General features: G+C 37.7%; 1 protein-coding gene across 1 annotated transcript; it reads left to right on the top strand.

The window, feature by feature from the left end:
- The first annotated feature begins 1,770 nt into the window (after positions 1-1,770).
- LOC117974994 (tripartite motif-containing protein 49C) lies at positions 1,771-11,052 on the top strand. The gene is made up of 7 exons (XM_055094743.2): positions 1,771-1,907; positions 4,531-4,945; positions 5,211-5,306; positions 7,066-7,296; positions 8,009-8,031; positions 9,191-9,288; positions 10,375-11,052. The coding sequence occupies exons 2-7, from the start codon at positions 4,535-4,537 to the stop codon at positions 10,872-10,874; spliced, it is 1,359 nt and encodes a 452-aa protein (XP_054950718.2). The 5' UTR covers positions 1,771-1,907; positions 4,531-4,534; the 3' UTR covers positions 10,875-11,052.
- The last annotated feature ends 6,882 nt before the right edge of the window (positions 11,053-17,934 follow it).

Below are 17,934 nucleotides of genomic sequence, written 5' to 3'. Positions count from 1 at the left end.
TTTGTCTATGCCACAAAGTCCAGTTTCATTCTCCTACATGTGGCTTGCCAATTATCCCAGCACCATTTGCTGAATAGGGTGTCCTCTCCCCACTTTATGTTTTTGTTTGCTTTGTCAAAGATCAGTTGGTTGTTAAGTATTTGGGTTCATTTCTGGGTTCTCTATTCTGTTCCACTGGTCTATGTGCCTATTTTTATACCAGTACCATGCTGTTTTGGTGATGAATAAAGGCCTGGAGTATGGGGATGTAATGCTCAGGGGCCAGACAGTCGGCTGCAGCAGCTCAGCCTCATCCAGCAATTAGAGAGGGGATAGGAACAGAGGAAGGTGGGGAAGACTAGAGGCAGGTTTATGAAAGGAATCAGAGCCCTTGGCTGGGTCGAAATGGGGGTGGAGGGAGATTCCAGCTTGTCTTCTGCAGCATGAATACCTTGACCCCCTGCCACAAACAGACATCTATACACAGCAGCTTTCCTGTGACTGAGATTCTTGGTTATTTTCTTGCTTGATGCAGCAGTGAGTGGTTAGAGAGGTAACTGACCAGGTACCTAAGCCCTCTGCCCATGGGTACTGTTGGGAATCTTGGCTTTTTAGCTCCAAGGAAGCTACAGCAAATTTTCAGGGGAATGGCCTGGTTTGTGGCCCAGATTTCTTGGCATTGTCATGTCCCACTGGTCGGCACCTGAGGGTCCTTCTGCTCTAACCTGAGAATAGACAAAACAATTGTTGGTTACCCTAAAGTGTTCATGGCTGTCATATCTGTGGCTAGAGAAAGTTTTATTGGCTTTAGTTAGTGTTTTCAGACAATTTGTAAATCATCTTTCAGTTAAATTGTGAAGTTGATCTGTTTTACTCTGTTGTTTAAAAATTAAGAAGGAAAATTATAGAAATACTGTTCTTTTAATCCCCAAAATAATTCCCGTGGTGCTCTCTTAGTCATTGTAGGACATCATGCACTATATGGAGAAAAACGTTAAAATAATAACTCATCTTTCACCCATGAGACTGGTGAAGTTTTGTAAATTCAATGAGAGACCCCAGGTTAGTGGGTTTATTTCGTTAATCAGTGATTTCTCTTAGAGGGGTAGAAAACAGAAAACAAAAAGGAAAGTTTTATCTTCCATTGGACTTCTCTGGAAATATCCTATAAATGTACTAAAGCAGCATTTAAGCTGGATGAGGTGGTTTATACCTGTACTCTCAGCACTTTGGAAGGCCGAGACCAGAGGACCACTTGAAGCCAGGAGTTGGAGAACAGCATGGGCTACAGAGTCATACACTGACTTTACCAAAAATTTCAACAAAAAATATTAGCCGGGTGATATAGTGTGAGCCTAAAGTCTTAGCTACTTGGAAGGCTGAAGCAGGAGGATTACTTGGAATTCAAGGCTGCAGGGAGCTATGATTATGCTACTGCACTCCAGAAGGAGACCCTTTCTCTAGAATAAATAAGTGTGCACTTAGAGGAATGCCTGTATCGTGGAAGAAACTCAATAAACAGTATAAAATGCATCTTAGTTAATTTCTAGCCTATGTATGCTCTGACAGGATTTATGTTACATATGATTCATTCAGGCACTGGTGTTCAGAATGAAAGTGTGATGATAATTTAATCAGAGCTGCAAAGGTGTGTTCTAAATACTGCATAAACCTAATCATCTTTGTCTCCACCTTTCTGAGTGCTCTAAATACCCATAAAGAGGTGGGTGTGGTCTTCACAGATTCTTATAAAAGGACACAGAAGAGACAAGCTCAGTTTTCTCTGAAGGAGAAGGACTTCACTTAGAACTGCATTTTGGCGACCTCTGAAATTCAGTACTGCAGTGAATGAGCTTCTGACCTTGAGGTGAACTTACCAAAATTATTTTTGGAAAAATCGTTGTGGGAACCATTAAAAGAACTCCGGGGTGAGTGAAACACATTGATAAAATTATATCATCTTTCCTTTACACAATAATAAATTAGAGTGTTAAAAATATCTCATTATCTTAAATCTACACAATGATACCATTTGTAACTCATGTTCTTACTATAGATTTTATGAATTATAAGGATACTAATTGTTATTTTGTGCTTTCTATGATTGTTTAATATAGTTCTGAAAAACTTAAAATATCTAGTGTTTGCTGCAACAGATATGTATTCATAATGAATATATGGAGTTGATACATATATGTACACATAGGTGTGTGTGTATATGTATGTAATGAGTGTATTAATATTGTCAAATTGAATTGAGAAGACATTAATGAATGATGAAGTTATTTGCTTTCATAACATTCAGGTTTTAGACATGACTTTAAATTAGTAAGGTAATGATGAGCGATGCAAAATAGCGAAACTAAAACAATGAGAAATCTCCCCAAAATATCCTACTTCAGAAATCAAAACACAATTTTTCAAACAAGTAAATTTATAAGACCTAATTTGGTATGTGATTGTGATTGCCATCTCACTTGAGTCTCAATCTTATTAAACTGTGAAAAATTTCTTAAAATGTCTTAGATGAGTTCTGGAAAATATTTGCAATTCTAAGATTTTTCACTGCTTTCACTTAAATTCAGAAGTGATATCAAACTAGCAGCTTTATGCTGCTTTATGCTAAAGGATTTAAAATTGCCAAAACAAAGATTATAGTTTTTAAATTAGTCAGGGTTCTCCAGACAGAACCATAGGATGTATACATATATGTGTGCAGATACATTCATGGGCCATTTGAGTCAGCCACAAACCACATATGGTGGTCCCATAAGATTATAATACCAATATGTTTACTGTACCTTTTCTGTATTCAATTATGTTTAGATACACAAATAGTTATCATTGTGTTACAGTTGCCTACAGTATGCAGTACAGAACATACTGTACAGGTTTGTAGCCTATTGTAGGAACAATAGGCTATAGTGTATACCATAGGTGTAGTAGGCTATACCATCTAGATTTGTGTGGTATATTCTATCATATTAAAACAATGAAACCGCCTGGCTGGGCACTGTGGCGCGTGCCTATAATCCCAGCACTTTGCAAAGCCAAGGCAGGCAGATCACTTGAGGCCAGAAGTTCAAGTGCAGCCTGGCCAAGGTGGCAAAACCCCATCTCTACTAAAAAAATACAAAAATTAGCCAGGCCTAGTGTCACGTTCCTGTAATCCCAGGTACTTGGGAACCTGATGCAAGAGAATCGCTCTGAACCTGGAGGCGGAGGTTACAGTGAGCCGAGATCACGCCACTGCATTTCAGCCTGCGTGACAGAAGGATACTCTGTCTCAAAAAAAAAAAAAAAAAAAACAAACTAAAAACACCTGACACATTTCTCAGAACATACATCTGTCCACAAGCTATACATGATTCTACATGGGACAGAATTCATCAGGAAAATTAATTTGCTTGATTATGGAGTCTAGAGAGTTCCAATATAGGCTGTCTCTAAGCTGGTGTCCTGAGAATACCGGTATCCTGGCTAAGCTCAAGTCTGAAAGCTTCAGAACAAGTTTCAGGAGAGAGACGGAGGAAGTTGCCTTTTTTCTGCCTTTTTCTTTATATCTGAGTTGTCAGCTGATTGGATGGTGCCCACACACATTGAGAGATGAGGCTCCCACTCAGCTCACCAACTCACATGTCTCTCTCCTCTAGAAACACCTTCACAGACTCACCCACAAACAATGCTTCACTAGTTCCCTAGTTGGTGGTTAATCCAGCCAGACTGATACCTAAAATTCACCATCACACTATGGAAATATAATTACACCTCTCTGAGTTTAACAAAAACCTCCTAGATGTTTGTTCAGAGCTTGCACAGCCCTAGGGGAAGTTAATTTAATCCGCAAGAAAATAAAAAGACCCAATATCTTTAATAATTTTTCTTTTCCCTACTAGTGAAACTTGATTGGTTTAATTGCAGTCTTTTTCTTTGTTTATTTGGTTGGTTGGCTTTTTTTAAATTTTGTTTTGATTTGGGTCTTTGTTTTTAATTTAATTTAATTTTAAGTCCTGGGATAACTGCAGGACTTGCAGGCTTGTTATGTAGGTAAACTTGTGCCATGGTGGTTTGCTGCCCGGCTTTTGTGACCCTCTATAAAAATATGTCATAGAACCATCTTGTCATATTTCTTTGGCCATCTTCTCATATTTCTTTGGCCCGGGTAGTTTTTTCCCTCCCACTCTTTCACAGTCATTCATCAGTTATTGAAAGAAGAATAGGGACAACTATGATTTATTCTGACCACTTAGAATCAAAACCCAATTTCCAGATCTATGTTCAGAAAATGGGTAGTTGAATAGGTTTGTATTATGCTACAGACAGGAACTAGGAGTAGAAGGGACTGTGAGTCCTCTAGTTAGTAATAACTGTTATAAAGCCAGGAGACTCCCTCTAAGTGTAAATTTTTAAGTTTGTAACAGAAGAAATAGTTTGTTGTACTTTAATGAACACTGTCAAGAGAAGAAAATATAACTATCACATATCTCCACATGTTTAGAAGCTTTTCATCAACCCAGGCCCCAAAATGACATGTTTCTCTTTGTTCCTCAGAAACATGAATTCTGGAATCTTACAGGTCTTTCAGAGGGAACTCATCTGCCCCATGTGCATGAACTACTTCATAGACCCGGTCACCATAGACTGTGGGCACAGCTTTTGCAGGCCTTGTTTCTACCTCAACTGGCAAGACATCCCATTTCTTGTCCAGTGCTCTGAATGCACAAAGTCAACAGAGCAGATAAACCTCAAAACCAACATTCATTTGAAGAAGATGGCTTCTCTTGCCAGAAATGTCAGTCTCTGGCTATTCCTGAGCTCTGAGGAGCAAATGTGTGGCACTCACAGGGAGACAAAGAAGATATTCTGTGAAGTGGACAGGAGCCTGCTCTGTTTGCTGTGCTCCAGCTCTCAGGAGCACCGGTATCACAGACACCGTCCCATTGAGTGGGCTGCTGAGGAACACCGGGTAAGTGATGGCTCTGAAGATCGATTTCTGTAAAGGAAGCATAAAATTCCTGTGGGTCTATTTTCTTGGAGATTGGATAAAGCCAACTCTGAGTCCCTTTAAGCAGCTCTGTTTGGGCTTTCTTAGCTTCCAACCTCTGGGCTTTGACAAACATGAAGGGAAACAAAGGAAATGCCATTTACTAGGGGCTTATTTGTCTCTCATTCTGGGCCCCCTCCCTATGTCATGGTCTGCACTGGTGCTTCAATTTATGGCTCTTTTGCAGGAGAAGCTTTTACAGAAAATGCAGTCTTTGTGGGAAAAAGCTTGTGAAAATCACAGAAACCTGAATGTGGAAACCACCAGAACCAGATGCTGGAAGGTTAGTCCTGTACTACTCTACCTTCTCCAGGAACTTATGGTGGGCAAATGGGTGACTCTTAAAATAGGAACTTGATATCAAACTGTAATGTTTCTGGGATTCAGTTAAAAAAAAAAAAAGGGCGAGAGAAAACATTGAGAAAAAGTGGCCTCATTTTTATATAGAATAGTATGCCTGTTAGGTAGGATTTCTAAGAAAACTACTGATGTCACCCAAAGCATGCTGGTTTGTTTCATACAAACCTATAGTTATACACCAACAGATCCAAGAAACTGGGCCATCTCAAAGCATTCTATATTTGCTGGTTGGATAAATGCTAGGCAAAAGGGTTATTTGGCAGTCATGGAATGCTCAACTGAAACTTCGGAGGGTCGGTCAGCATTAATCTGAATGCTAGTGTGCAAGTAGTATTTGGAATTGCAGGGAAAATTTGAGGCAGAAAAAGTGACAAGGCAAATCTAGGGAAACCATGAAATTATGAATCTCAACTAATTAATATGGAATAATACATAACATACGATGAGAAAAGCGGTGAGAAATACGGATTTGTGTCTTGAGGGAGACATGTAAACATGCCAGAAATATGGGAACTAGTATCTAAATATAAGGAGAACTCTGAGGACTTCAGAAAAACATTAAAATAATTTTCTCTTTGTGGATGTATATTTTGAGGGTATGATAGCTAAGATTAGTTTGTTGAAAAGTATTTCATGAGAACCTAGTCTATGTTGAATATTAAATGAGAAAATATACTAGTAAAGAAGAAAGGAAGCACCTTTGTCCTCACAAATCATACAATCCAAATAAGAGAGTCAAATGGTCAATACACAAATATATGCAATACATGATGTATTTGAGTGTGGTAGGTTTTTGTTGGAGAATAATCAAGCAGGGAAGTAGAAAAGGACAATAGAGGCCAGAAACTGGAGATTAGTGTTTGAGTTTTAAATAGGGTGGTCAGAAAAAAGACTCACTGAAAAATTCAAATTGAAACAAAGTTTTGAAGAGGAGGGGGAACACAAATGTGTGTGTGGATACATATGTGGACCATCAGTGTGTATATGTATGTATGTGTGTGTGGTTGTGTGTATATATATATATGTATGTATGTATGTGTGTGTGTTTGTATACATATATATGTAATTCTAGTTGGAGAGAATAGCATATGCAGTAATTTTGAGTTTGTGTATATTTGGAGGCCGGAGGAACCACAAAGAAGTCTATGTTTCAGATTGGGATGACTTAGAAAAAGAATAGAAGGAAATGAATTCAGGGAGACAAAGATGGCCAAATCATAAATGCAGCCTTATTAGGATAGGTTTTGCTGGGCGAAATGCACTTAGCTGGACATGCTAGTCTAAGGTCATTTTCATATAATGAGTTTAAGCAACTTGTTGCATATCTCAGAAATAGAAATAATTGTTTCCTTTCTAGTAACTATAGCCCTATACTCCAACTCTCAAGCATGAACTGTTCTTACTTTGCCATAAATATGGGTTGGAATAGAGAAATTCAAATTTTTTTTATTTTCAACTATCTTAGAAAACACATTATCTTGAATAAATTTAATGTAATTGGTCAGATACAGCTATGTTGATCTTTATGCAGAACAAAGGAAAGGAACAAAATTTGTAGATTCTAAGAACTGGCAAGACAGAAGTTTGAACTATTGGACGTTCGAGAGACAAAAGGAATCAGTGAGATTTAATAGGAGATGGATATATACATTTCTCTTTTGACTAACCCATTATCACTGCAGGATTATGTGAATTTAAGGCTAGAAGCAATTAGAGCTGAGTATCAGAAGATGCCTGCATTTCATCATGAAGAAGAAAAACAGAATTTGGAGATGCTGAAAAAGAAGGGGAAAGAAATTTTTCATCGACTTCATTTAAGTAAAGCCAAAATGGCTCATAGGATGGAGATTTTAAGAGGAATGTATGAGGAGCTGAACGAAATGTGCCATAAACCAGATGTGGAGCTACTTCAGGTAAAAACTCGCCATGTGGTTTCAGGTTTTCGAATATTCACATGTATAAGTATTTTCCTCATGGCTGAAATCCATCTCCCTACTTTTATTTCCATGATGTGTTTCCAAAAACACATTCACATAACTAATGCTACTTTGTTGGGAGAGTATAGCCCCACTAAGGAATTCTACCAGGCCAAAGATCCCTCCTACTTTAGCCACCAGCCACAAAACTTTGTGGAATGGTCAAGGTAACAGCCCCAAGAAATATTCCCCATCTAATTCAATAATATACTTTGGGTTATTAAACATGTATAGAATAGTGAGTGATTCATTTACATTTAGGTTAATTTGTAAACATGGCAAGATCAGAAGTTTTGGGAATCTAGGTTTGCATTAACATTATTTTGGGGTCCACTCATTTGGGTAACACGTTCAGTTAAAGATGACTGAGTAGGTTTTTCATGGTTACCACAGAGCATAGACCTTCTGGGCCTCTTCTCCCTTCACTTGTTTAGAGAATGTCTTCAAGACTCAGACTTTGCCAGGACGTTAATTAATAACAATACAACTGACTGGGTTTTTCATTACAGAAGAAATAGAAAATACTTTCCAGAAGAGAAGATGGTAGGGGAATAATATCTTCAGAAACTGAGTACAAATCTCACACTGAACTTAGTGAAAGATGCATCCTGTGAAATGCACTAAATCTTTCTTCTTTTTTTTTTTTCAGGCTTTTGGAGACATATTACACAGGTGAGTGTGTACCTAGATTTTAGCATATGTTCTTTAAGATTCCACGACTATCAAAGCAGGCTCTATTAAAGTCATGGCATAAATAATTAAGATATTGATATCACTTTTTTTTGCATCTACTTTCATTCTCACACCTTAAAAGACAAGACCACGAAGTAAATAAATGAATAAAAGAAGAGTGAACTAAAACAAACAATTTGATTCCTGATTTTTTTTTTTTTTTTTTTTTTTTTGAGATGGTGTCTGGCTCTGTCGCCCAGGCTGGAGTGCAATGGCGCGATCTCGGCTCACTGCAAGCTCCGCCTCCCGGGTTCACACCATTCCCCTGCCTCAGCCTCCCGAGTACCCGGGACTACAGGCGCCTGCCACCACACCCGGCTAATTTTTTGTATTTTTAGTAGAGACTGGGTTTCACCATGTTAGCCAGGATGGTCTCTATCTCCTGACCCCGTGATCCGCCCGCCTCGGCCTCCCAAAGTGCTGGGATTACAGGCGTGAACCACCGCGCCCGGCCCCTGATTTTGTTTTATTGCTTGAAAGCCTGCACAGGAGAAAGATAAGAGTTTTGTTTTGTGGATGGTGAGAAAGTCACCAGAGGAAGCAGGAGAGAAGAGGAGGAAGTATTTTAGCAGTGAAAAAGTGTTGATGTTTTGTTTTTTATACATATATACATATCAGTTAACAGTTCTGAAAAATAGATTGAAAAAAACTGTGGAGTGTTAGAACTGTCTAAGTCTCTAGGGAAGTTCTTTGCTAAAAGGGGAGAGAACAAGTTTCCATTCTTTATCTTGAGAAGGAAGCAGTGGATGCATCAGTCTCCCCAGAACCCCGCTATTTCAGACAAAGATGTCAGGGGAGTCTGCCAAGAAGTGGAACTCAGAATTTCGTTTCTAAATATTCTCAAGGCCATAAAGCTAAGGAACCTTACACATTTGGGGCAAAAAAAAAGAAGGATCAGATTGAATTCTGCCTTAGATTCTTCCATCATGCTTTAAAATTTAGAAACTGTAAAGAATTAATTTGCAAAAGGAAGGAATAATTTTTGAATTATCAAATGTGTAGATTCAAAGGATTCTCATGAAATGTCTTTTATATACAAATAGTGATTTTTACTTATTTTATGGCTGTAGATGTTGTAACTGCGGGTTTTTCCTTGCAGGAGTGAGTCCGTGCTGCTGCACATGCCCCAGCCTCTGAATCCAGAGCTCAGTGCAGGGCCCATCACTGGACTGAGGGACAGGCTCAACCAATTCCGAGGTAAGTCTCCACCCACAGGCAGCACTCCCACTATCTAAATATTATCATTGTTAGGATCACATAGGTAATATTTCATATTTTATCAAATATTTTACTTCTTTTAAGACATAAGTGAACAACATAACCATGCAACCCTTTGGTATCCGTGTCTGTATTTACAGTCAGATTTACAGCATTAAGTTTGAAAGATAGTGAAAAAGAAATACTTTCTGGCATAATATGTACTGAGTTATATAACGGGAAAAAGGAGTAGTGTAGAAAATTTAAAAAAGGAGCAAATGAAATAATGCTCAGAATGGTGAATTATTTAATGTTAAATACAAAATTGTACATTTCTTTAGTGTATTCATTTGAACTGCTAAGAACCGTTCTTTGGGGGAATATAGTTTTCTGGAGATTCTTGGGTGTTTTGTATTTTTTTAATGTGTATATATTATTCATATATTGCAAACATTTGAATTAATAGGTAAAGCTAAAAGGAAGAAATCATTTTGTGAATATAAGTAAAATTACAAATGAAAATAAGTTCAGTTTAATTGCAATATGAAGAGCTACATGTTAAGTCTAAAATCCAGCTTCAGCCCAGAGCTAGCATGGAGGACCGCAGAGAGACTGGTCAAAGATTTTGCAGAGATCTGCTTTAAATGATCACTTATAACATGTAAATATGGATTTTTATCCAGATATCTAGAGCAGTTCTTGAGTAAGTGAAAATCTTCACATTCACATTCTTTCCAAAATGATAGCACTAGTTTTTAAGAATAAGAAACATTTCTAAATAATGATCTTGATAACAGCATTGCATTTAGGGCATACAATGTGTAAATTTTACTTTGAAAATTGGATTGAAAGAAGTTGGTCTCACATTTGGCTCTCAATATGTAAGTTTTCAAAAAAAACATAATATCTGTGGTTAGGGTTTTGTTTGTCTTGTATATAATATTAACCATCTCTATACTTTACTAGAAGTTACAAGCAAAACTTTTTATGACTTTACATTTGCTGGTAAAGTAACTTCTTGATAGAACAATTATTTTTTTCTTATTTACACGTCTATGCATGTTTTCTTTTTTTTTTTTTTTGCAGTGCATATTACTCTGCATCATGAAGAAGCCAACAGTGATACCTTTCTATATGAAATTTTGAGAAGCATGTGTATTGGATGTGACCATCAAGATGTACCCTATTTCACTGCAACACCTAGAAGTTTTCTTGCATGGGGTGCTCAGACTTTCACCTCGGGCAAATATTACTGGGAGGTCCATGTAGGGGACTCCTGGAATTGGGCTTTTGGTGTCTGTAATATGTATTGGAAAGAGAAGAATCAGAATGAGAAGATAGATGGAGAGGAGGGACTCTTTCTTCTTGGATGTGTTAAGAATGACATTCAATGCAGTCTCTTTACCACCTCCCCACTTATGCTGCAATATATCCCAAAACCTAGCAGCCGAGTAGGATTATTCCTGGATTGTGAGGCTAAGACTGTGAGCTTTGTTGATGTTAATCAAAGCTCCCTAATATACACCATCCCTAATTGCTCTTTCTCACCTCCTCTCAGGCCTATCTTTTGCTGTATTCACTTCTGACCAGAGACAAATCAGAAATGTGTTCACATGCTGTGGGAACCCCTTTATCCCAGGAAGTCCTCTTCCTTGTGCCTTAACATACAGGACAAATAGGCTCTATTTTACATCTTGAATTGCCTTCTAATGTTATCAAAACTCATTTATTGTGTTACTATTAAATATGCTGAAAACGCTAAAAGTATACGTATTGGTTCTTTATTAAATAATTTTTGAAAAATCATTATTCATGATCATGGCATACAGTATATTCTCTTTTTTCTCTTTATTTCTGACTGTCACTGAGTGAAATAATAGATGACAGACATGTCTGAATGAAGTAAAAATCAATGGAAGACAGTCGGGATCTTTTGCTTCATGCAAAAACTTGGAGTGAAGTCTCAATGATAACTGGGAAATGTTTTTCTTCCTCTTTATCTAACTATATTACACTTATCCATCAGGTTTCATTGTATTAATCTATCCTTTGAGGTCATATTATTTGACCTTGTATGCTGGGCTTTATTTTGCAATTCTCACCACAGATATAAATAATCCTTCATTATTAGTGTGCTCGTCTACATTGAAATACACAATTGATCAGACCAATGCTGGATTAATTGAATTTTTTTTAAAAAGTAACTAAATATTGACTCCTACCTCAAACCATACACAGTCATTTCCAGATAGATTGAAGTCCTGAAAGGAAGGGGAACCTGATACAATATTCTCATAAGGATTTCTTAACCAGGGCACAAATTAATAATTAAAACAATTAGTTCATTTATATTGATAATGATGACTTCTGTGTTTCAAAAAACATTATGCAAACTAGTAGTGGAGAAAGATATTCACCCCAACATACATAAAGTAAAATATAATACATGTATATGATGAATACTTAAATTGTAATAAATAAAAGACAGTAAACTCAACAGAAGATTGGCTAAAATATCTGAACAGACACTTTACAGAATTGGATACATAAATAACTAGCCAAATATAAAAAAGTGCTCACTTTCATTAGTCTTACAAAAGTAAGAATTAATCCACCAGTTGTACCACAGGCCCTCATAAAAAAATACCAAAATTTAAAGACACACAATATTGTGTGTTGTCAAAGATACAGAATAAATGAAATTTATTCATGGCTGGAGAGATGTAAATGGAAATCCCTTTTGGGAAACTGACTATTAGCATTTCTTATGGGCTAGATATTCTAATTCTAAAATATAGTCAACTGATTGCCTACATATACTTCAACATACACAATATTGTTCACTGCATCAATTTTTATAGTAGCTCCAAATTAGACCCAAAATATTCTTCAACTGTAGAATAGCTAAATAAATTTGGTGTGTTTATGCAAAATAATCCTATAAAACAATAAATACCTCACGGAATGCAACAAAGCTGATGAATCTCAGAAACAAGTTAATAAACATATGCCAATTTAAACGATAAAATTGAAGTTAAGAAAAGACTTTTCCATGTATATAATATATTGGTAATTGTAAGCTCTTTATGGGTTCCATAATTACATGAACGCTGTGGAATTATAACTTTTAAGACCCAAAATATCAAATAATGCATAAGGTAGTAGAATAAAATAGGAGCCCAGGCATGGTGGCACACACCTCCAATCCCACCACTTGGGGAGACCAAGGTGTGAGAATGGCTTGTGGCCAGGAGTTCCAGACCAGTGGAGGCAACATAGTGAGACCTCGTGTCTACTAAATATTCCTTTAGAAATCAGCCTGGCATGATGGCACATGCTATAGTCCCAGCTACTCAGGGGGCTGATGCAGCAGGATGGCTCGTGCCCAGAAGGTCCAGGCTGCAGTGAGCCATGGTGGTGACCTGCAGTCCAGCCTGTGACAGAATGACAGTCTGTCTCATAATAAAACAAACTATAATTACTTGATATAACACAAACCAATATATTATAAATGTGCTAATTATAGGTATTTTAAATATTGATTTATTTAAAATAACTGAGAAAGCTGGGATAGCTACATGTTTGCTTAGACCAGACAAAAGTGCCTTGGGAAGTAAGTTTAAAGTATTTTTATTAGAGTAAGTGAGGATGAAGTGCTTTATTACCAATGTGATACACACCAGAATCTGCTATGAATAGTCTCATGTCTAGAGGATTTGTGGATATCTAGGTAAGCAGTAATTATTGGGTGCCTGAAGCCTAGCAGATGCATATTCAGTATGTCTTCTCTGGAGATGTCTTCTCTGGAAAGTTTGATTTTTTTTTTATTATACTTTAAGTTCTAGGGTACATGTGCACAACGTGCAGGTTTGTTACATATGTATACATGTGCCATGTTGGTGTGCTGCACCCATTAACTCCTCATTTACATTAGGTATATCTCCCAATGCTATCCCTCCCCCTCCCCCCACCCCATAACAGGCCCCTATGTGTGATGTTCCCCTTCCTGTGTCCAAGTGATCTCACTGTTCAATTCCCACCTATGAGTGAGAATATGCACTGTTCGTTTTTTCGTCCTTGTGATAGTTTGCTGAGAATGATGGTTTCCAGCTTCATCCATGTCCTACAAAGGACACGAGCTCATCCTTTTTTATAGCTGCATAGTATTCCATGTTGTATATGTGCCACTTTTTCTTAAACCAGTCTCTTATTTTTGGACCTTTCCAAGTCTTTGCTATTGTGAATAGTGCCACAATAAACATAAGTGTGCATGTGTTTTTATAGCAGCATGATTCATAATCCTTTGGGTATATACCCAGTAATGAGATGGCTGGATCAAATGGTATTTCTAGTTCTAGATCCTTGAGTAATCACCACACTGTCTTCTACAATGGTTGAACTAGTTTACAGTCCCACCAACAGTGTAAAAGTGTTCCTACTTCTCCACATCCTCTCCAGCACCTGTTGTTTCCTGACTTTTTAATGATCGCCAATCTAACTGGTGTGAGATGGTATCTCATTGTGGTTTTGATTTGCATTTCTCTGATGGCCAGTGTTGAAGAACATTTTTTCATGTGTCTGTTGGCTGCATAAATGTCATCTTTTGAGAAGTGTCTTTTCATCTCCTTCGCCCACTTTTTGATGGGGTTGTTTGTTTTTTCTTGTAAATTTGTTCGAGTTCTTTGTAGATTCTGGATATTAGCCCTTTGTCAGATGAGTAGATTGCAAAAATTTTCTCCCATTCTGTAGGTTGCCTGTTCACTCTGATGATAGTTGCTTTTGCTGTGCAGGAGCTCTTTAGTTTAATTAGATCCCATTGGTCAATTTTGGTTTTTATTGCCATTGCTTTTGGTGTTTTAGACATGAAGTTCTTGCCCATGCCTATGTCCTCAATGGTATTGCCTAGGTTTAATTCTAGAGTTTTTATGGTTTTAGGTCTAACATTTAAGTCTTTGATCCATCTTGAATTAATTTTTGTATAAGATATAAGGAAGGGATCCAGTTTCAGCTTTCTACATATGGCTAGCCAGTTTTCCCAGCATTATTTATTAAATAGGGAATCCTTGCCCCATTTCTTGTTTTTGTCAGATTTGTCAAAGATCAGATGGTTGTAGATATGTGGCATTATTTCTGAGGGCTCTGTTCTATTCCATTGGTCTATGTCTCTGTTTCGGTACCAGTCCGATGCTGTTTTGGTTACTGTAGCCTTGTGGTATAGTTTGAAGTCAAGTAGTGTGATGCCTCCAGCTTTGTTCTTTTGGCTTAGGATTGACTTGGCCGTGAGGGCTCTTTTTTGGTTCCATATGAACTTTAAAGTAGTTTTTTCCAATTCTGTGAAGAAAGTCATTGGTAGCTTGATGGGGATGGCATTGAATCTATAAATTACCTTGGGCAGTGTAGCCATTTTCATGATATTGATTCTTCCTATCCCTGAGCATGGTGTGTTCTTCCATTTGTTTGTATCCTCTTTTATTTCATTGAGCAGTGGTTTGTAGTTCTCCTTGAAGAGGTCCTTCACGTCTCTTTAAGTTGGATTCCTAGGTATTTTATTCTCTTTGAAGCAATTGTGAATGGAAGTTCACTCATGATTTGGCTCTCTGTTTCTCTGTTACTGGTGTATAAGAATGCTTGTGATTTTTGCACATTGATTTTGTACCCTGTGACTTTGCTGAAGTTGCTTATCAGCTTAAGGAGATTTTGGGCTGAGACGATGGGGTTTTATAAACATACAATCGTGTCATCTGCAAACAGGGACAATTTGACTTCCTCTTTTCCTAATTGAATACCCTTTATTTCTTTCTCTTGCCTGATTGCCCTGGCCAGAACTTCCAATACTGTGTTGGATAGGAGCGGTGAGAAAGAGCATCCCTGTCTTGCACCAGTTTTCTAAGGGCATGCTTCCAGTTTTTGCCCACTCAGTATGATATTTATTGGCTGTGGGATTGTCATAAATAGCTCTTATTATTTTGAGATACGTCCCATCAATACCCAATTTATTGAGAGGTTTTAGCATGAAGGGCTGTTGAATTTTGTCAAAGGCCTTTTCTGCATCTATTGAGATAATCATGTGGTTTTTGTCTTTGGTTCTGTTTATATGCTGGATTACATTTATTGATTTCCGTATGTTGAACTAGCCTTGGATCCCAGGGATGAAGCCCACTTGCTCTTGGTGGATAAGCTTTTTGATGTGCTGCTGGATTCTGTTTGTCAGTATTTTATTGAGAATTTTTGCATCAATGTTCATCAGGGATATTGGTCTAAAATTCTCTTTTTTTGTTGTGTCTCTGCCTAGCTTTGGTATCAGGATGATGCTGGCCTCATAAAATGAGTTAGGGAGGATTCCCTCTTTTTCTATTGATTGGAATAGTTTCAGAAGGAATGGTACCAGCTCCTCCTTGTACCTCTAGTAGAAGTCAGCTGTGAATCCATCTGGACCCGGACTTTATTTGGTTTGTAGGCTCATAATTATTGCCTTAATTTCAGAGCCTGTTATTGATCTATTCAGGGATTCAACTTCTTCCTGTTTTAGTCTTGGGAGAGTGTATGTGTCAAGGAATTTATCCATTTCTTCTAGATTTTCTAGTTTATTTGCGTAGAGGTGTTTATAGTATTCACTGATGGTAGTTTGTATTTCTGTGGGATCGGTGGTGATATCCCCTTTATCATTTTTTATTGCATCTATTTGATTCTTCTCTCTTTTCTTCTTTATTAGTCTTGCTAGCAGTCTATCAATTTTGTTGATCATTTCAAAAAACCAGCTCCTGGATTCATTGATTTTTTGAAGGTTTCATTGTGTCTCTATCTCCTTCAGTTCTGCTCTGATCATAGTTATTTCTTGCCTTCTGCTAGCTTTTGAATGTGTTTGCTCTTGCTTCTCTAGTTCTTTTAGTTGTGATGTTAGGGTGTCAATTTTAGATCTTTCCTGCTTTCTCTTGTGGGCATTTAGTGCTATAAATTTCCCTCTACACACTGCTTTAAATGTGTCCCAGAGATTCCAGTATGTTGTGTCTTTGTTCTCGTTGGTTTCAAAGAACATCTTTATTTCTGCCTTCATTTCGTTTTGTACCCAGTAGTCATTCAGGAGCAGGTTGTTCAGTTTCCATGTAGTTGAGCGGTTTTGAGTGAGTTTCTTAATCCTGAGTTCTAGTTTGGTTGCACTGTGGTCTGAGAGACAGTTTGTTATAATTTCTGTTCTTTTACATTTGCTGAGGAGTGCTTTACTTCCAACTATGTGGTCAATTTTGGAATAAGTGCGATGTGGTGCTGAGAAGAATGTATATTCTGTTGATTTGGGGTGGAGAGTTCTGTAGATGTCTATTAGGTCTGCTTGGTGCAGAGCTGAGTTCAATTCCTGGGTATCCTTGTTGACTTTCTGTCTCGTTGATCTGTCTAATGTTGACAGTGGGGTGTTAAAGTCTCCCATTATTAATGTGTGGGAGTCTAAGTCTCTTTGTAGGTTACTCAGGACTTGCTTTATGAATCTGAGTGCTCCTGTATTGGGTGCATATATATTTAGGATAGTTAGCTCTTCTTGTTGAATTGATCCCTTTACCATTATGTAATGGCCTTCTTTGTCTCTTTTGATCTTTGTTGGTTTAAAGTCTGTTTTATCAGAGACTAGGATTGCAACCCCTGCCTTTTTTTGTTTTCCATTTGCTTGGTAGATCTTCCTCCATCCTTTTATTTTGAGCCTATGTGTCTCTGCACGTGAGATGGGTTTCCTGAATATAGCACACTGATGGGTCTTGACTCTTTATCCAATTTGCCAGTCTGTGTCTTTTAATTGGAGCATTTAGTTCATTTACATTTAAAGTTAATACTGTTATGTGTGAATTTGATCCTGTCATTATGATGTTAGCTGGTTATTTTGCTCGTTAGTTGATGCAGTTTCTTCCTAGTCTTGATGGTCTTTACATTTTGGCATGATTTTGCAGCGGCTGGTACTGGTTGTTCCTTTCCATGTTTAGCGCTTCCTTCAGGAGCTCTTTTAGGGCAGGCCTGGTGGTGACAAAATCTCTCGGCATTTGCTTGTCTGTAAAGTATTTTATTTCTCCTTCGCTTATGAAGCTTAGTTTGGCTGGATATGAAATTCTGGGTTCAAAATTCTTTTCTTTAAGAATGTTGAATATTGGCCCCCAGTCTCTTGTGTCTTGTAGAGTTTCTGCCGAGAGATCCGCTGTTAGTCTGATGGGCTTCCCTTTGAGGGTAACCCGACCTTTCTCTCTGGCTGCCCTTAACATTTTTTCCTTCATTTCAACTTTGGTGAATCTGACAATTATGTGTCTTGGAGTTGCTCTTCTCGAGGAGTATCTTTGTGGCGTTCTCTGTATTTCCTGAATCTGAACGTTGGCCTGCCTTGCTAGATTGGGGAAGTTCTCCTGGATAATATCCTGCAGAGTGTTTTCCAACTTGGTTCCATTCTCCCCATCACTTTCAGGTGCACCAATCAGACGTAGATTTGGTCTTTTCACATAGTCCCATATTTCTTGGAGGCTTTGTTCATTTCTTTTTATTCTTTTTTCTCTAAACTTCCCTTCTTGCTTCATTTCATTCATTTCATCTTCCATCGCTGACACCCTTTCTTCCAGTTGATCGCATCGGCTCCTGAGGCTTCTGCATTCTTCACGTAGTTCTCGAGCCTTGGTT

Source organism: Pan paniscus, chromosome 9 (assembly GCF_029289425.2).
Source record: "Pan paniscus chromosome 9, NHGRI_mPanPan1-v2.0_pri, whole genome shotgun sequence".
In the NCBI taxonomy this organism is placed as follows: domain Eukaryota; kingdom Metazoa; phylum Chordata; class Mammalia; order Primates; family Hominidae; genus Pan; species Pan paniscus.
The sequence above is the reverse complement of the archived record's forward strand: the minus strand, read 5'-3'. Positions and strand labels throughout refer to the sequence as shown.

Coding starts and splice junctions, on each gene's coding strand:
- LOC117974994 (XM_055094743.2), top strand. CDS start 4,535: ATGAATTCTGGAATCTTACAGGTCTTTCAGAGGGAACTCATCTGCCCC. Junction 4,946..5,210: donor GGGCTGCTGAGGAACACCGG/GTAAGTGATGGC, acceptor GCTCTTTTGCAG/GAGAAGCTTTTACAGAAAAT. Junction 7,297..8,008: donor CAGATGTGGAGCTACTTCAG/GTAAAAACTCGC, acceptor TTTTTTTTTCAG/GCTTTTGGAGACATATTACA.